Raw genomic sequence first — 21,149 nt, forward strand, 5'->3', positions numbered from 1 at the left:
GTCGGTTCGCTATATTTACGCGGGTTTCGGATTAAAAATTTTATTGTAAGTATCCAGTTTTAATTACCTGCTCTTTGGGGAAATAGCAACTTGTCAAATGAAATGAAAAATAATCCATAACTTTTTTTAATTAAATAATAATGGAAAATCTTTTATATAATTGACAGTATAATAAGGAGAATTACTTCATTAATGGAGTCTAATGTGGCTAATATAAACCTAATAATAATTTTATATTACACTTCACACAGAAAATATGGTCTATGTATATTTGTTCCATGGAGAGAATTTCTAATGAAAAATAAACAAATTTAACTTGCCAACAAAAATCTCATGAAAATCAGTCATTATCATCAAAAATATCATAATCGTCATCATCATCACTGTCATCACCATTAATTGTTATTATGATTGGACTTATTTCGTTTATTTTATTTTCACGAGTCCACCAATCTTCTATTAGTTTCTCGCACTTGAATATACAGTTGCACCACACTTCTGGAGTTACAATTGAAAGTGCCTTTCGCCAAGTTTCCCGAACTGCGTCGTCGCTATAACCGTTAGGCCCAATATGGTTGTCATAATATTGTTTTGCTATTCCCCATATATATTCGATGGGATTAAACTGGCAATGATACGGTGGCAGACGTAAAACTTGATGACCGTAACTTTCAATAATCTGATCCACAACAAGGTTTTTTGGTTTTGAGTGGATATTTGCCAAGCGTAATAATTCTGATTTTAAAATATGTTGTGTAAATGGTATATGTTCCTTTGTCAACCATTCTTTAATTATATTAACAGTCCAAGAATTCGTTGGACTTTTGTTTAATACTTCAGAATGGTAAGGTGCATTGTCTAAAATAATTACGCTGGGCTCACTTAAACCTGGGAGTTTTTTATGTAACCATTTTACAAACATTTCTGTGTTCATATTATCGTGATTGTCACTGGATTTTGATTTAGATGAAAATATTAAATCAGCACCTTCTATAAAACCCGATTTCCCTCCTGCATGTAAAATTATGTGTCACTTCCCTTCTCCATCAGTATGTTTGATAGACTTTACGTTATCATCTTGCCATATTCTCTTGGTTGCACCCCTAGAAAATATCCATGTTTCGTCTAAATATATACAATTTGCCCTTTCTTCTTTTAATTTAGAATATTTTATTAGAAAGTTAATTCTTTTATGCACAACAGAACTTCTTTCACAAAGGGCTTTTCTGTTATCCTCCTTTTGAAATTTGAAACCCAAATTATGTATCACTTGCCATAGACTTGTTTTGCCAATTTCGTCAAATTTTCCTTCTTTTAATTCCGAGAGAATTGTATTTAAGGTCACATGTTCCTTGTTGGCTCGCATTCGATAAATGGTATCACGAATTTCAAATTTTTTTCCATCTGGAATATCTTTCGTTTTCAATGATAGGCGAGTGTTTCGGTGATCTTCTTTCGGCCGTTCATTATTGCGATTTTGTAATACTCCTCTTAGTTTGGTTTCACTAATTCCTAGAGCATCACATACGCGTTGTTGAACAGACATTACAGATTTTAAAGGACCGCCATTTTCTTTTTCATCCGTAAAATACTTATGTACACTACAAATTAGACTATCTACATCTAACACACGTCTAGGCATTTTTAAATATTTCCACCAAACATACAATGTCAACACTGGCAAAGAATCAATTCAACTGCAATATTGTAACAAATTTATACCTACCGTAATGTTATTTTAATGTATTTTAAAATATGACCATTAATGCAGTTTTTACCCAATTTTCTGGGAAGTCGTTTACTGCAACTGGTTATCAATGAGTCATTAGCATAATTTTGTTAATCCGAAACCCGCGTAAATATAGCGAACCGACTATACATATTTTAATTGTCCATCCCGTCTATACAGTTGTGACAGAAAAAGGTTTATTTTTTAACTAACTTGATTGGTCTATTCACCAAATTTTTAATTTATATTATTTCCATGCAATAAATGCACTGCTTTTATTACTGATATATATTTACTCTATTGTAAATATTTGTGGATATCAATATTTCACAGCTGCCGAAATTGTTTAATAAAATTTTCAATACTTTTAGAATTGTTATTCAAGAAATATTTTCCACATTGCCGCCCAAACCATTGTTTTATTGTGGCTTTTATAATGGACGGATATTCCAGTGTATAAAACATCAATTTTTAAAGGCTAAAATTGGAAATCAAAAATACTCTTTGAAACACAAAAAGTTAATTACAACTACTAGTTTCATGGACGGATTTTTTAAATTTATGCAATGTTGGCATTTTAACCAAAACTTTAATGACCATCCATTTTGGAACTTCGTTGAATTTTTAATAATAAATCCCATCTAGTATTAAGCTTGTGTTGATTAGATAATCGGAGCTCTATACCCAAATGTACTGAAAACAGGAAATTGTACTTTGTTTTGTAATAATATACGTGTTGTTTAAGTCTCAATTTCGTCACTTTGAACATGATATTATTGATGTTTGATTTACGGATCATATTAGAACAGATTACACTGGTCTGCAACTAAATCCTCGAATTCACAAATGTTATTTTAATTTTTTTTGAAGTTATACTTCTATACGCGCGCTCCACGTTGGAAATTTGTACGGGAGTGAGTCGGTGAAATCATTACATATGTAAGATAATGAGTAAGAGGAAGACAGAAGATATATTTTCTCTCTCTTCCCCTCTCGAGAATTAAAATGTTATTTTGGAATATATATTTAATATTATATATATATATATATATATATATATATATATATATATATATATATATATATATATATATATATATATATATATATGTATATATATATATGTATATGTATATATATATATATATATATATATATATATATATATATATATATATATTTACACGACCCGACTATAGCTCCTCTTTTCAAAATGCGGTTATAAGTCGTCTTTAAAATATTATTCGTGTATATTAATTTTTTTACAATTCTTATAATGTATCGAAAATAAAAACATTATAATTTTTTATACAATTACCAAATTAAAATCAATTGGTCTTCCATCTAAAATTACTATACATACCTCCTCCAATGTATATTAAATTAACAAAATAAATCTTTCTGCTATTCAAAATATACGTCAAAACTACATTACAGTGGTTTACTCCTCCAAATATAAATCAGAGACTAAACGACGGTGGATACGTAAACCAAATAATATATTAGAGTATATTTGGCGCGAAAAAATCTGTAAGCCTAACGATTTCTAACGTTTTGTTTTGCAGTGATAAAATATTCTTTATTCATATTACACGTGTAGTGCACTGGAAACTCTAGGTATGTACTTATATAATTTTTATTTTGTTACAGAACGGGTAATAAATACAATTTATTATTGTTTCAATTTAATAGGTAGTTGGATTGAACAAAACTACTAGATAATTATGCAAAATAATATATTTTCTGAGTTCTCCACGTTACACATCAGATATTTTTGTACACTTTACAAATATATCTGTACTACATTTATAATCACATATTATACAGTGTATCAAGGGATTGATTTAACTATACATGTAATGGATCAAACATTTTTGAATCTCGTTTTGATATTTTGGCGTCTCGGCTGGTTAGAGTTGCACAAGTTTGACTTGAATGTTTGAAATTGACTTGAGTTTGACTTAATTTCCAGTCAAACTCAAGTCAATCCTTCTGACAAAGAATTCTTCTTCCTGTGTCACTCCTATCGGAGATTGGAAATCATCAAGGCTATCCTGACCTTGTTTACAGCTGACCTAAAGAGTTCATTAGTGGTGCAGCCAAAAAACTCTCTCAAATTCCGCAACCATTCTTTTACGGTCCAGATTCCGTTTTCCTTTTATTTTTCCTTGAATTATATTTTGAAGTAATGCGTATTTATGTCCTTTCATTAGGTGACCCAAATATTCTTTTCTTCATTTTATCGTTGGTAAAAATTTCTGGGTCTTTTCCTTTCCTTCTTAATAAGTTCCCAAGTATTTGTAACTTGATACTTTTTCAATTTGAATGCTGTTTATACTAATATATGCTGGTTGTGTCATGTTTTCACTGAAGACCATATACTTGTTTTTTTTTATATTGATATTTATGCCATAATTGTTGCAAGCAATATTTATGTTTGTAAGTAATCGTTGTTTAATTCTTCTACTGTTCTTGCAACTAATACAGTGTCATCCGCGTATTCAATATTATTTATAACCTCTCCACTGATTACGATTCATTCGTTTGCTTGCAAAAGGGGTTTCTGGCAGATGCTTTCACTATAAACATTACATAGCAGCGGTGACAAGATGCCTCCCTGTCATACTCCTCTACGTATTTCTATTGCCTGTGATGTCTTATTTTCTATTTTTATGATATTTTCCTGATTCCAATATATTTATATTGAGAATTATTCGCAGATCTTTATTATCTATGTCCTCTCTTTCAAGAATATCGCTTAGCTTATCATGGCGTACTCTGTCAAACTTTGGCAAATAATTCAAGTCAAGTCAAACTGGTCAATGGTTAAGGCTTTGAAAATTCAAACTGTTTGTTAAACTAGTTTGAAAGAGTTTGAAAATAATTTATTTATTTTAGTAGATATACTTTTTTTTTCAAGATAAAAATAATATTAAGATGCCAATTTAGATAACAAAATTCGATTCAGGTCAGAATAGAGTCGTAAATTCAAGAAAATGATTCATTTACACGTAAAATTGCCTGCTTAGCAAGTTTCATTTTATCGGTGATAATTTTATGCCTTCTATTCTGTCAACGATATCATTTTTTTGTTTATTTAAATGTTGCATAGATTACGGCAAAAAATCCGTTGGATAGTTTTTTTATAATACCAAGTGTATCTGATTTAGTGAAATTGATCCGATTTTTGTGAAATTTTGTATTTTGACATAATTTCATATTTTGAAAAACTTTTATTAATATAATTTTGCCGTATTATTGACCGAAATGATTTTTTTTTTCTCAACTGTCACGGACAACTTGAATTTTAAAAAGTAAACATGTGCTTGAAATTATTTTCAGATCAAGCAGGCCGGGACCCCAAAACATCAATACGAGCATAAAAATTTTGTATAAAAGTATAAGAGTATAAAAAAAAGTAGGGTTCAAATTTTTGCCCACTCAGTTAAACAATACTTAGATATTTTATCACCAGTATATTTTTAGGATGAAACCAATTCGTTTTTGTAACAGAGCGTTAAGTCCCGTAAAAATTAACCAATCAGTAAGCGAGAAAGTAAATTCAACTGAAATTCTTTCGGTAAGTTCCAGTTAGATTTTTAAAAAAACATTGCTTATACTTAAATAAAAAAAATATTTTGTAGATCAAAAGCTCTCGATTTTATAGTGGATCTAAAGAAAATATACTCCCTTGTAATTTTACACTACAAGAACAACATAACAAAGATGAAGATCAGTATAAAGTTGGTAAAAAAACCGCTAATGAAATATTACCGATTGAAAATTCTAATGCATCTGACATTTCTTCCGTAAGTTTAACATTTAAGAGCATTTTATTCTCAAATATGAACGGTATGCGGCAAAATAAACAGTACTAAAATGCGTATGCCTCAGATTTGTATGTGTCATGCGCCGAAACGTATTAAGTGATTTCTGAACGACGTTATAACTTATGTGAATGTCATGATAATTTTAGGTGCTTCAGGATAGTTCTTAGTTTTGCAGAAATTTTTTTTATCGTGGAGTACTATTTTCGATCATACGGAAAAGGTCGCGAAATCGGTCCAAAAAGCTTAAAATCGACAATAGTTTTAGCAGGACGGGCAATCTGTCACACGGTCAGTGAGTCTCTTCGAATACTGTTCAGTGATTTTTAATACCCGTCGCAATTATCAGGCCTAACCTAACTAACACCACATGATACGTACATATGGGGAATGCTGAAGGAGGCAGACCGATACAATGTCTGACATTCCGGAATAACAAACTCCAATTAGATTTTTTTAGTGCCAGAGGGCATCTTTAACATCTATTTTATCGGAAACGTCGTCGTGAATAATGTTGGTAAGGCTATATCATGTATACTAAATATATAGATATTCATATACATTTCAATATTCATTTCAGTACTGTTTATTTTACCGCCTACTGTATTTCCCTACTTCAGTCACTTTTTACTATGAAAAATAATTTTAGGAAATATCCTTAAGTTCCCCTCAATTTTATGGTTCACCTGACAGTATCTTCACACCTGAAGAAAGTGATAAAGATAACACAGATTCTCCAGACTTAGAAACTCCATCACCAGCTTCTGATGAAATGTTAGATTCCAATTATGTTCCCTTCGATGATTCTTCAGTAAGTGCAATAAAACTTTTAAAAGAATAAAATGTGTTGTGTACTCTGTAATATTGAAATGGATAACAGAAAAAATATAATATTTATTTGGGTTTTTAGGAAAAGTCTTCAGGTTCTCCAGAAATAAATAATTTTTCTTCCCACTTTTGTCCAAAACAAGTTAACAAAGATGAGTTAAATATTGAGGTAAGTTTATTTCAAATATTTTAGCAATATAATTCAAAGCACATACTTTTTAGGAACAATCTAATTCACCTTCGTCTTCTGTCAGCCTAAATATCCATCAACATGTGGAAGAAACTTGCAATATATATACGAAGTATATATATATATATATATATATATATATATATATATATATATATATATATATATATATATATATATATATATATATATATATATATATATATATATATATATATATATATATATATATATATATATATATATATATACATATATATATATATATTAGTTTTGATATTTCCGCGGGAGCTGTATGTTATATCAATGGTATTCCGGGTTTGACTCCGCGTTAAATGTTGTTGGTTTTGATAAAAACCATTTTGACGACGTTTCGGCAAGATCTCACTTGCCATTTTCAAATCTCTCTGGATGGTCTGCTTCTTGTCGATGTTCGAGTGGAAGTGACGCTACGGGTGTTAGGCGGCAGGCTTTTGTAGTTACTGCGCGTTGCGCGCGCTCTTGTAATTGGTCCAGTGTGCAGGTCAGTGGGCGGGGTCTTGGTCGATTCCGTTCTTGCGTTATTCTTCGGGATAATTGGTTTCCATGTTTTTGGCAATCTTTGGGCATCGTCTCGAGAATTTAAATTATTTTCTTGTTTTTCTATTTCTATGGCTTCTCTGATAATTCGTTTTCTCTTGTTTTCGACATTCGCTAACATTACCGTATGTTTGAGGTCAATTTTGTGTCCTGTAGCTAAAGAATGCTGGGCTAGGGATGACGTCGTTTCTTTTCGTTCGATGGCATTGCGATGTTCTTCTTGTCTTACTTGGATCCTTCTATTTGTCTGTCCAATATAGGCTCTATCGCATTCTCCACAGGGAATTTTGTATACTCCTTGGTTTTCTAGGGGAATCTTTGTCTTGGCAGATGGTAATATGTTTGCGATTTTTCTGTCGGTGTTGAAGACAGTCTCTATTTTGTGTTTTCTCAGGACCCTGCTTATCTTCTCTGTTGTGCCTTTAATATACGGTAAAGTGGTTTTGGCAATCGGTTTTTCGTCTTCTTTTATTTCTTTTGTTGTTTTTTGTGGTCTTCGTGCCTTTTCGATTCTGTGTGTGGAAAAGCCGTTGTTTTTTAACGCTTTTGTAACTTTCTGCATTTCTTCTTTCTTGTGTTCTTCGTCTGTTAGTCGTTCAGATCTTATAGTCAGAGTTTTTATGACTGAATTCAATTGTGCAGGATGGTGGTGTGAATCTGCATGTAGGTATCTGTCAGTGTGAGTTGGTTTTCGATACACTGTATATCCAATGTTGCCGTTTTCTTTCTTTATTATTAAGACGTATAGGAAAGGTAGTTGTTGATTACTTTCTAATTCCATCGTAAACTTGATCTTGGGATGGATACTGTTAATGTATTCTAGAGTTGCAGTAAGTTTGTCTACTCCATGTGTCCATATGATGAAAGTGTCGTCCACATATCTAAGCCATAGTTTGGGTTTATATTCTGCTGTTCTTATTGCCCGTTCCTCTATGTCTTGCATAAAAAGATTTGCTATCACGGGAGATAGCGGTGAACCCATCGGTGCCCCTTCAACTTGTTTGTATATATATGGTGATATATATGGTGATCAACGGTACATCTATGTAATATATATATATATATATATATATATATATATATATATATATATGTATATATATATATATACATATATATATATATACATATATATATATATATATATATATATATATATATATGTATATATATATACATATATATATATATATATATATATATATATATATATATATATATATAATATAATATTTATTATTATTATTATTTATGTGATATGTTTTGTATTATTTATTAAATGTTCATAATTATTTTAGTCTTTTGTATTTCAAAATAATAATCTCAATAAATCACTGTATGACCGAGAACTGTCAATTTTGAAATACGTTTGTCTCATGTCTAATTGGCAAATATTTTACGTGTTTGGTTCATACGCTGGTGTATGTGAGTTCGAATCCCAATATGAATTTCCTTTTTTATTTTTGAAATATTTAAAAACCCCACGTTAATTTTATTAAATCTATGTAATATAGGCAAAAATGCTAAATTTTAAAATAAAATGAAAATTTACAACATAATCTGAGTTGTTGTTCTATACGCGCGTTCGACTTTGGAAATTGGCACGGGAATGGATCGGAAATTTGCACGGGAGTAACAAGCCTCGTTAGGCATGTTAAATTATAAATTAAAACTTGTAAATATCCCAAGAAAGTTCCAATGTGTACTTATATACACAACAAAAAAAAATTAAATATTGTATTTGTCAATGTCAGATAAATTGACAGTTGTATCACCAAACAATATATTTTTTATTAATATTGTTATCATGGTAAATTTAACATCTGCGTAAGTAAGTTACGTATATTGTCATTTTTAAATACTTATGAGTATTGCATTTTAATTGGTATTGTATTATTATATTGAATTATGTTGCAGTGTATTGTATTGTATTGTATTTTTATATTAATAACAAAATTAACAATGAATTTTACTGCAGAGTATGTGTAAAATTTTTTTTTGCATTCAACTCCTTTTATATCCTTCATTTACCTTTATTTACTTACTATACTCCAAACCTAACTCCAGCAAACGATGCACCATATACCTGTATACCTAATTCTTTCTCTCTTTCTGCTCTCTCTTACCTGTAGCATTACATATGTAATGATTGTGCAGATTGACTCCCATATAAATTTGTAACGACAAACGCGTGTATAGAAGTATAACTTCTACCGGCAGTCCCGTTTTTTTCTGTCATATCGGGATTTCCTGTTATTAATATTTGTTTTTAAAATATTTAAAATTTATGAGTTTTTGAATTTGTTTTTACATCAGTACTATTTATAATGTATATACATATAAAATTGTAGCGAGTAGTAAAATCAAGACAAATAAAGTCAGTAAGTAGTTTCTACAATAGCGCATTAAGGGTTAACAACTAAAGTGATAACAAATAAACTAGATAAATATATATATATATATATATATATATATATATATATATATATATATATATATATATATATATATATATTTTCTGTCATATCGGGATTTCCTGTTATTAATATTTGTTTTTAAAATATTTAAAATTTATGAGTTTTTGAATTTGTTTTTACATCAGTACTATTTATAATGTGTATATACATATAAAATTGTAGCGAGTAGTAAAATCAAGACAAATAAAGTCAGTAAGTAATTTCTACAATAGCGCATTAAGGGTTAACAACTAAAGTGATAACAAATAAACTAGATAAATATATATATATATATATATATATATATATATATATATATATTATATATATATATATATATATATATATATATATATATATATATATATATATATATATATATATATATATATATATATATATAGAAAATGAAACACTGGCACAAGAATAACGAGGTTTTATGTCAAGAAGATAGTAGGAAAGTGTAAGAGAAATTATTGGAATACAAAAAACCGTCATATCAACGTTTCGTGGACTTTAAAAAGGCATTTGACCAGGTGAAATTAAAAGACGTTATCCATTTATTGCACGCAAAATAGATACCTCTAGCAATAATCAAAATGATTGGAAATATCTACCTGTTTTGGTGGATATATAGATATATATACACATATATACAGATACACATTAAAAGTAAAAGTAGAAAAAGAACTAACTTGACTGTAGCTGGCAATGGGATAGGACAGGGAGATTACCTAAGTCTTCTATTATTCAACCTAATTATGGATAAAATAATGAAAAAGTAAGAATTAAAAAAGGACACTAAATGGGAGAAAAACAACTTAAAATCATCTGCTATGCAGACGACGCAATGCAAACACTTAGAAAAATGGATGGTAAAACGCTATGGGGACAGAGATAGAAGTATACACTTGAGTGCAAAATAATCGATTCAAAATTATTTTTCGAAAGTACGGTTCCTGTTTCAATCTAAAAAGTGTAAATTTAAAAATATTTACTAAAATATTTACTCATTAACCTCATTATTGAGTTTTAAAAAAGTTTTGTTTTTTGGTGAATCCGATGACGTCAAGTACCAACTTGTTTCGGTTAACATCGTACGCAACAATTTCCATAGCAACCCACTAATACATCAGTCACTACCACATCCGTCGAAGCAGGTCAAGCAGTAGCATTATTGAGAGAAAGCTTGAGCCAGAGGGCCTTGGCAAATCGACTAAATTTAAGCCAACCTGCTTTGTCCCGAGTGTACCATCGGTACCAAGATACTGGTGATTATGTCTGCCGACAAGGAGGAGGCCGTACACAATTAACAACGGAGAGAGATGATCGGTTTCTTGTATCGAAATCTCTGAAAAATCGACATTTCAATGGTGCTAATCTCAAACCAGAGCTTAGAGAGGTCCGAGGCGTGGTTACCAGTGTTTTAACAGTCAGAATGAGACTAAAGGGGCACCGAAAAGGGCAGCTACCGGTCCCAAGCTAACTGCAGCCCAGAAGTAAAGGCGATTAGAATTTTCCCGCGAACATCTGGACTGGAACGACTATTAATAGAGTCAGCTATTATTCTTTGACGAAAGTAGGATCTGCCTACATGGTAATGACAAAAGGCGTCGAGTCTATAGAAGGCCAGGAGAGCGATTTGCTCAAAGTTCTACACGAGAAATATTGTCATATTGAGGCGGTTCTTGTATGTTTTGGACAGCCGTTTCCATGGATGGAAAAACCGAGTTGGTTTTCGTGCCTGATGGTGGACGTGGAGGAGGTTTAACAGCGGATCGTTACATCAGAGACATTTTGGAGGAACATATGGTTCCATATTTTGGATTTATTGGTGGTGCCTTTGTTTTAATGCACGATGTCATATCGCACCAGCTACCACTACTTATCTAACTGAGATCGTTATAACTACAATAAATTGGCCTGCTTTGAGCCTGGACATAAATCCAATAGAGCATGTTTGGGATGAGCTTAAACGAAGGGTCTGATAAATGGAAAGCAATGCCTCAAGAATTTATTAGAAAATTCATCCGATCCATATTGGAAAGTATAATTAGGAGTAGGGGTGGTAATATCAAATACTGAAAAACAAAAAAATTCATTGTGTAATTGATGATTTTTATGTTCATAACGTCTTTTTTGTGTGAGTTCCAATGATGGATATTTAGGAAACTCTGTTCGTATTACATATTGTTTGTATAATGTGTCTTCCAAATAATGCAATCGCAGTTTTTGTAAGTGCAAATAATTGCTGTGTTGAATAATTAATTTTCCCAAAAATGCTTGTTCAAAATGAAGACCATGGTTCAATTCAATTCTCATGTATCAGTAGGAGACATTTAACCACAATTATCCATATGAGAACGGTTCATTGCTCATCACCTCATCATCTATTCCGAATTAGATGCAAAGATGATCCTTATTGCAAATCTGGCCAAGTGGGAGGCTTAAACCATATTTTATTAGAATGTCGATTAAATCAAAACCGACATTTCGACCTATATGCTGAATTAGCAAAGACTAAACTTCCCACTCTCATAAATATTTGGACAATCCTTACAAATATTGACGAAAATACAATAAACATCTTATGCAACTTTATTTCTGCCTGCAGTATTAAGTTGTGAACCATAAACTTCTTTCTTTCACTTCTAGGTGCTTTATTTATTTCTACTTTATTCGTCGCGTCGGTAGCATTTCTGGTGTATGCGAAGCTTGGAGGTTACATCCTAGCGAGAATAGTTTATATCTTTGTTGTGTTGTCTTACTAAAATTTTAGAATGAGAAGAATTTAAAAAAATACCAATACAAGTATACATGTAGAATTGCTGAAGCAAGACAAAAGTGTCTATCCCAAAGTAAACTGGGTAACTTGTTAAGGACATAGGCCAAAAAAAAAGAATAAAAGAAGAAGAAAATAAAGGCCTAACCAAACTTTATATTGACATGCCAAACCAAAAATGTCACGTCATTTAACATGGTGACCCCGCTACTACCGACATATAGAAATAAATGAGTGCATTGCTTCACTAAGTTACGTTTTTATGGCTCTATACAGGGTGTTTCAAAAAGGTTTGTCATAAATAAAATCACGCATCCCGGGGCAAAATAAATTGATTGAATCCAACTTACCTTAGTACAAAGGTGTACACAAAAAAGCCCTGCCTTTTGAAGTTACAAAATAAAAATTGTCTTTTTGCATTATCTCCTAAAATACTTGACATTTTGTAATAACAATGGACACGTTTCTTTGTTGTTCTGAAAGCAATTTTCATAAAAAAGAAACAACAAAATCTAAGCGCACAGAAAAAATTTAAGGGGGGTATGCAGCCCTAAATCTCCGCCAAACTTTTGAGTACAAATCAGATGAAGAGTCAAATCAAATGAATTTTGTGGCATCATTAGTTTAACACATTATTTTTAAAAATTTTTTGCCTTCTATCACTATTTTCAAAAAACAGTTTTTATTGAGTTACGGCCCCTTTTCATTAACCTTTAAAAAATTACTTGCAACGAAATAAATGGCTTAAATGAATTAACAATGTTCAAAATTAACCCCATTTTCTTCAATACACATTCGGTATCGTTTTAATAAGGAAAACCGAATGCGCTGAAAAAACATATTTTTCTGACGAAAATGATTTGTAGCTTCAATTATTCTAACCCTAAATTGTTGTTTGTCCTCTATTGTTACAGAATACACTTTCTCTTTCACAAACCCCCAAAAGCAAAAGTCCATGGGGTTAAGAACTGGACTTCTGAGTGGCCAAGAAATAGGTGCGTCACGACCCCTTCCAATCCACCGACCACAATACTGCCTGCAAAGGTATTCCCGGACTTCATTAGTGTAATGCGATGGAGCGCCATCTTGTAGTAGGAACCACATATTTTGCTTTATTGCAATATTCACTTCTTCCAAATACTCTTGTAAATCGTTTACTAAGAACTGCAAATAATTATCACCATTTAAATTGTTGGGAACTGAGCCTATTAGATTGTTATCCACAATTCCTGCCCAAAACATTAACTTTGAAAGTCCTTTGGTGATGAGTCGTTTTTTTGACGTGAGGATTTTCGTCGGCCCAAATGTGCTCGTTATGATTGTTTCTTATTCCATTTCTACTGAAGGTAGCCTCGTCGGTAAACAAAATATTTCTAATAAAATTAACATTTCCATTAACAACCAATCGCAAAATCCAATCCTTTTAGGATAATCTTCAACCGATAACACTTGAACCGTTGTTAAGTGATAGGGTTTAAGCAGCTGATCCTTCAAACGCCTCCAAACCCTTACGTGAGGAACATTTAGTTGAGCAGCTATTACCCTTGTACTTGTTCCAGGGACTTCTTCAATAATTTCTAAAATGTCTTCATCAGTTGCATCCATTATTGGACGACCACTATTGCCAGCAACTTGCGGTTGGAATGTACCAGTTTCCCGTGAACGACGATCAATGTCAGAAATAATCGTCTATCGGGTGTATTTCGATTGGGGTATTTTACTTCATAACGACTTGCGGCTGCTGCACTATTTCCTTGACATTCACCTACGATATTGCCGATAGTTTATTGAAATCATAATTTAATCTGATCCAACTTACCCAAAGTTAAATGCATATCTGCCATTTCCTGAATTGTGTAGGCCATTGTAATATCAAAATTTTTTATATTAATTTTATTCACACAATAAATTATAGCTTTAAATTATTAACTATTATTGATGGAACTGTTTGTAATTATTGTATCCGTAGAAACTAATTGTAATTTTATGGCCAACTAGAAAAAAACTAGTTTTTCGAAAAAGTGATAAAAGTTTTAAAAATAATGTGTTAAACTAATGATGCCACAAAATTCATTTGATTTGAACGTACTCAAAAGTTTCGAGGGATTTAGGGCTGCACACCCCCCTTAATTTTTTTCTGTGCGCTTAGATTTTGTTGTTTCTTTTGTATGAAAAATGCTTTCAGAACAAGAAAGTAACGTGTTCATTTTTATTAGAAAATGTCAAGTAGTTTAGGAGATAATGCAAGAAACAATTTTTATTTTGTAAATTCAAAGGGCTGTAAATTTTTTTGTGTACACTTTTGTACTAAAGTCAGTTGGATTTAATCAATTTATTTTTGTCCCCGGAATGCGTGATTTAATTCATGACATAGCTTTTTGAAACACGCTGTATAAAACTGTTCTAATATTCCTCCTTTTCTTCTTTCTTACTACACAGTTTACACATAACAGACAAAATATAATGTTTATCGAATTATCGTCATATTGATAGAGTATAATTTAACAGTTCACTCTATTTTCCGTTAACTTTGTCTATTTAATTTACGCAGAATGGATCGATATGTTTAATTTAATATTTATAAGGTCTCATGGTAATTGCTGCGCTAAATTATTAACTAACCAATATTTTATACGGCTTATTTTACTCGCAAATGAATCTTAACATTTACATTACAAGAGAAAATGTAAACAAAATGAAATATAAAATGTAAGTAAATAAAAAAATCTATTTGCTGTTTATGTTTACTGCTTTAATCTTAACCATAATTTTACAAGCCGGTAAGATGATATTATATAAATAATATTTTTTTAATGTGATATAAAAAAATTCTACTACCAGTTACCTGTAGTCTTTTGTTTTATCTTTTTAAGATGTTCCTAGTTTAATAAGGAAAGCCCAAAATAGTAAGACAAAAGAAATTAATTCATTTACACAATTTTTATTATTAGAAAAATAGTTTTATCCGGTAATATTGCTTTAATATTTAGAAATTCATTTAATTTTTAATAGGAGATTTTTGCACCAGTTGTACATTTTTAACGGCTGTTCAAGATTTCTAATTTTTTTTTTAATTAAAGCTGCTATTTTTGTATTATCAATCTTAATCATTTATGTATTAATTTCTTCCCTGTTCGTCACCGAGGCACACTATGATAAAAGCTGTGTAATTAATTATGTAGACGAAGAAGATGATTATAATGGCAAGCGAGTTTTGAACCCTTTAGTTACGCGGACAGCTTGCGACAATATCAGGACCGTTATAAATAGAATTTTATACAGAACAGGTTGCTGCTTAAAGTAAAATTTATTTGTGATTGTAAACTGCCAAATACAAAACTTACAACAGTGACATTTTTTATTTCTCTGTTTAGTTTTAATTGTCGTTAGCATTATCTTTTACTTTATTTTCGTTCATTGTACGTATAAGTATTCTCGGGTAAAAAGTTTATTGACTATTGAGAAAAGAGTTTTTATTTTATTTAGAATTAGTACTAGAATACTCAATCAGTAGATTTAACATCATTTTATTTTTCCTGATCATATCGATAACTATCAATAAAACAGAGGAGTAAAGTATAAAGAGTACACCGTGTTTTAATCAGCTGTATACCCAATTTCTTTACTTTACATACCTTTTGGCCTCTATTTTTCCTTTTAAAATAAAATACATCAGAACCAATATGCGTATCGAGCAGGACTCCCTTCATCTTGTACCGAGGGTGAAGTAAGTTCTGGAAAACCAAGAGGTGATGTTGGGTGCATTTCTCGATATATAGGAAGCATTCGACAACACCTACAAACCAATCACAAAGGCCATTCATCCAAAAAGAATAGATGAAACAAGCTTCAGATGGATAGACTGCATACTAAGGAGCCGTGTGATATTCCCAACATTACTGGGTTATATAGTGCCAGAACAAGTAGCCAGAGGCTGTCCGCCGGAGAAAGTTTTATCTCCTCTCTTGTGGAATCTGGTCGGGCTGATAATTAGACTCAGCAACGACAGGCATAATGGTTTAGGCTATGCGGATGACCTACTTAGACCCACGGTAAATTTAATCGCACAGTCAGCGATATAATGCAACAGGCTTTGTTTTTAGTTACAGAATGGATTTCAAATATAGGGCTTAACATAAGCCCCCAGTAGTCCATAATGGAATTTACCACAAAGGGGAATTTGGTGGAATTGGGTCCTCGAAGCCTACATTATACACATCTAAATCTTGTGACTGAAGTAAACTTTCTAGACTTGCAACTTGGAATCAGCAGATGGAACTAATAACCAAGAGAGAGGTTACTTTGTTAACGGTAGTCAGACGCACTCATGGAAAAATGTGAGGTTTAAAACCAAACATTTTATATTAGATTTATAACATGGTGGTCAAACCAACAATTACATAGCAATCAGTAGTATGGTGGCCAAAGGTGTAGCAAAAAAGTGATATATCTAAACTAAGCAAGGTGCAAGGAGACCCTATTGGATCTCCCTTTTTTACACATAGATATAAGGGGAAGGAGAAAATTTTATATTATAGATTACGAAAGTGCATGAGCAACGTAACGGTGAGATCAGAGCATAGTAACATCATGGAATCAGGGAGACCGAATGGATAATGAGTTCTGATCATATGGTACCCAGATATAGGTCTAAAGTACCTTTTCAAGTGGACATTTGTCCACGAAAGAGATGGAGCAGAGGAAACGCTCAACCCAAACTGCAGGATTATACCTGGTATACAGAGGGGTCTAAAATTGTAGCAGAAATCTTTCACTATGCTAGAGAAATTAACTTAAGAGTCTTCTGACTAAAACTGATGAATATATGCCCAGATAGTCAAGCAGCTATGGGGCTGTTGTAAGCTCTAAGATGGACTCTACGTTAGTGTATGAATGCCGAGAAGACCTTGATGGACTAGCGAAAAATAACAGTGCTTCACTGGTATGGGTTTTAGGTCACAATGAAAATGCTGATGAACTTGCGAAAAGAACATCACCATCATCATCAACATGTATGCATCCACTACTGGACATAGATCTCCCTCAGCTCTTTCCATCTATCTGTCTTGTGCGTGTTGCATTCAGTTACTGCTTTAACACACTTTAGATCGTCAGTCTATCTGGTTAATGGGCGTCCTCTGCTCCGTAGTTCTTCTTGTCTTGGTCTCCACTTGACAATACGTTTTGTCCATCGATTTTCTGATAATCAGTTGTTTTACCACCTATTTCTTCGTTTGGGGTTCGGTCTCTCGGAGAGACACTCAAAATCTGGCGCTCCATAGTCCTCTGAGTCACGCGAATCTTATTTACTAACTTTTTTGTGAGTGTTAATGTCTGATTTAAATATATTTAGATTTCATAGTTTAATTTACCAAACGCTGCCCAGGCTAGCCCTATGTGACGCGGGGCCTCACATATCTCCGACCAACCGAATTTCATGTCCTTATAAGATGTACTTATACCATGCAGTCTGCACAATATTCCTTCCATCAACAGCAATATTTAGATTTAGCAGCAGATTAGTCATTATTCGCATCTTATATATATATATATATATATATATATATATATATATATATATATATATATATATATATATATATATATTAATCTTTAGTCCAACCTCCAAGGAAGCGTATTGTAATTTTTCAAACATTATTATTGCATCATCCATATGATCGACTATAAGAACAATGTCATCCTCAAATCTCAAATGACTGATCTTCTCTTCATTTGTGTTAATACCATGATTGTGCCCAGATCTGCCTTCTTACAAGTATGTTCTAAAAGCGTCGTGAATAACTTTGGAGAGGCTGTCTCTCCTTGCCGTACTCCTCGCTGTATATAACATCAGCTATAAAATAGAGCAGAGCGAGCCGACTATGAGAATGCCAGAAAAAGCATAAATCCGAAGACCACATAGCTCAAAAACATATCCGGTCAAATCATGGCAAAATATATATTGGACTGGTATATTCTAATATGGCTGAAGTACTGCCCAAAAGAAGCAGGAGTCACAACAGTCTTCTTTACTGGATATTTACAGGCAGTTAAGGGACTCTTGCATACAATGAGACTGTTTCATGGAGACGTAACTTGCAGACTTTGTAGCAGAGGACCTGAAACAGTCAAATATTTCTTAAATGACTGCGATTTAATAGATCGCAGGTGGCAAACTCTTTTCGAAGACTACAGAGTGATTCCAAATACATATGGTACCCGTCGTCTAGACCTGTGTAAGCTCGTACAGGGTTCCAGAATCCTGAAATGGGTATCATGGCTTAATAGAAGATGTAGAATAAGCTGCCTGTCTCCTTCATTATCATAAATTCATAGAAGAGAATTTTTTGATGAATTTGTTGAGCGATGCAAAGCCAATTATGCTCTAAGTGAATTTGTGACAATTAATGAAATGCTTGAGTCATTTCGCGGCAAATGTGGATTTTGGCAATATATACCTAATAAACCTGCAAAGTATGGAATCAAAATATTTGCGCTTGTTGATTCCAAGTAATATTATACCTATAATCTAGAGATGTTGGGAATCAACTAGATGGGCCCTATAAAGTTGATAATAGCGCCTCTTTAGCCGTACAAAGATTAATTAAACCAATTTATGGAACTGGAAGAAATGTTACTTTCTATAATTGGTTTACGTCAATACCTTTAGCCTTAGATTTGCTCAAAGAACACAAATTAACTGTTACGGGCACAATTCGCAAAAATAAAAAAGAAATTCCTGAAATTTTTACCACAAAGTTAAAGGAGCGTAAAGTTACTTTGAGCATTTTTGGTTTCACCGAAGACATGACTTTGGTACCCTATAAGCCCAAGCAAAACAAAATAGTTTATTATTGTCAACATTATTGTCAACCATGCATTACGAAGACGAGATTGATCCAGAAAGTGACGATGCATACAAGCCACCAATGATTACATTTTAAAATGCATCAAAGGGAGGTGTTGATACCGTTGATGAGCTAAAAAAACTTAATCTGTGTCACAAAAAAGTTGTCGATGACCTCTAAAATTATTTTTTACTTCCTTGAATATGTTTGGAATAAATCGCCAAATCGTTGCTGATAAAAATAACAATACTCAAAGTACTCGCCGAAACTTTTTGAAATCATTAGCAATGAGTCTCATTACACCAAAACTTGAACGTTGTCGAGAAATGTTTATGTTACCAGTATTTAAGAGAAGTCATATAAAAGAAATATTAGATATCCCGGAGGTATCTACGCAACATAGCCAGTATGACGTTCCAGGCAGATGTCATTTTTGGTCGTGGAAAAAGAACAGAAAAACGAGGACCCTATGCCTACAGTGTCAAAAGTATATATGCCGAGAATATACTTCCCAGCTTTGTACTGATTGTAACGTAAGCTTAAAATAAAAGATTTTTCGTTTATATTTAAGTTCTACTTATTTTTTTTTATTAATTAAAACCAAAACTATGTTTACGGTCGATTTGGCAGTGCGCGTGTTAGAACGTAAGTTTTTTGGCGCATGTAATGCTGGGTTAAATATCTGTTATTGGGAGTCAGTCAAAAACATACAGTTGTAAGACACAATAACATTCGTCCCTGTAAATGAAAAATGTTAAAAAAAAAGGCCAAAGAGGCATTGGGGTACGAAGAAGCTGACAAAAGACAAAATCCTGACTGGTGGAACGAAGAAGTAGGAAAATTAATTAAAGACAAAAAAAAAAGCTTATCAAACATGGCTATCCACGAAAGACTCAGAAGACCGCAGAATTTACAGCAGACTCAACAGGGAAACAAAGAAGGAAGTCACTAAAAGAAAAAACGAAATGTGGGAAGAGAAATGCGAAGAGATGGACCGATGCTTAGGAGGAACCAAAGTGACACAAGCTTGGAAATTCATAAAAAGTATTAGAAAAGAAAGAAAAGATGAGGGAAATATAAACCTGATTCAAAATAAAAAGTGGGAAAAATATTACGAAACGCTATTAACAGAAAGTAGGCACGAATTTATGGAAAGACCTGACCATATCTCAATGACAGAAAACTCAGAGGTGCATAAGATAAACAAAGAAGAACTGAAAAAAGAATTGAAACAAATGAAAAATGGAAAAGCACCCGGGCCTGGAGACATTCCCATCGAGTTGGTGAAACATGGACCGGATGCTCTTTTGGAAAGCATAGTAAATATTTTTAATAAATGCTTAATTGAAGGCCAAACGATTCCAGACGATTGGAATTTGGCCCACATTAGCCCCATTTATAAAAAGGGAGACAGAAAAGAATGCGGAAATTATAGAGGCATTAGCGTAACTAGCTCGCTGGGAAGGTTATATGGTCGTATATTGAAAAGAAGAATAGAAGAGGAGTATAAAGAAATTGAAGAACAAAGCGGCTTCAGATCAGGAAGATCGTGCGTGGACAACACATTTACCCTTCAACAAGTAATTGAAAAACGAACAGCTCGAAACCTCCCTACGCATCTGGTATTTATAGATCTGGAGAAGGCTTATGATACAGTTCCTTTAAAACTCTTATTTAGTGTCTTGACGAAAACGGACCTTAGTAAAACATATCTAAAAGCAATACTGAACATCTATAAATGTCCTCAAAGCACTGTAAAAACAGGAAATACTTTCTCAAGGGTATTTACAGTAACGAAAGGCTTGAGACAAGGATGTTGTCTTTCCCCCACCCTATTCAAAATATATATCCAAGAAGCACTGCACCAGTGGAGACAAAAATGTGCGGGAATGGGGTTGAAGCTTAACAAC

The 21,149-nt window shown here is 32.5% G+C and overlaps 2 protein-coding genes across 5 annotated transcripts in view; both read left to right on the forward strand.

The window, feature by feature from the left end:
- Positions 1-21,149, forward strand: part of Camta (Calmodulin-binding transcription activator) — a 1,863,487-nt gene that overhangs the window by 95,140 nt on the left and 1,747,198 nt on the right. The gene's annotated exons all lie outside the window — the stretch shown is intronic.
- LOC140440740 (uncharacterized) lies at positions 3,066-6,666 on the forward strand. The gene is made up of 5 exons (XM_072531114.1): positions 3,066-3,346; positions 5,216-5,309; positions 5,374-5,538; positions 6,206-6,367; positions 6,467-6,666. Exons 2-5 carry the CDS (start codon positions 5,217-5,219, stop codon positions 6,575-6,577), a joined length of 531 nt encoding a protein of 176 aa, XP_072387215.1. The 5' UTR covers positions 3,066-3,346; position 5,216; the 3' UTR covers positions 6,578-6,666.

The sequence above is a fragment of the Diabrotica undecimpunctata genome, chromosome 5 (assembly GCF_040954645.1).
Source record: "Diabrotica undecimpunctata isolate CICGRU chromosome 5, icDiaUnde3, whole genome shotgun sequence".
Classification (NCBI taxonomy): Eukaryota; Metazoa; Arthropoda; class Insecta; order Coleoptera; family Chrysomelidae; genus Diabrotica; species Diabrotica undecimpunctata.

Excerpts from the sequence above, each read along its gene's own strand:
- LOC140440740 (XM_072531114.1), top strand. The coding sequence starts at position 5,217 with ATGAAACCAATTCGTTTTTGTAACAGAGCGTTAAGTCCCGTAAAAATT. Across the intron at positions 5,310-5,373 it reads ATTCAACTGAAATTCTTTCG|ATCAAAAGCTCTCGATTTTA; the intron begins GTAAGTTCCAGT and ends AATATTTTGTAG. Across the intron at positions 6,368-6,466 it reads TTCCCTTCGATGATTCTTCA|GAAAAGTCTTCAGGTTCTCC; the intron begins GTAAGTGCAATA and ends TTGGGTTTTTAG.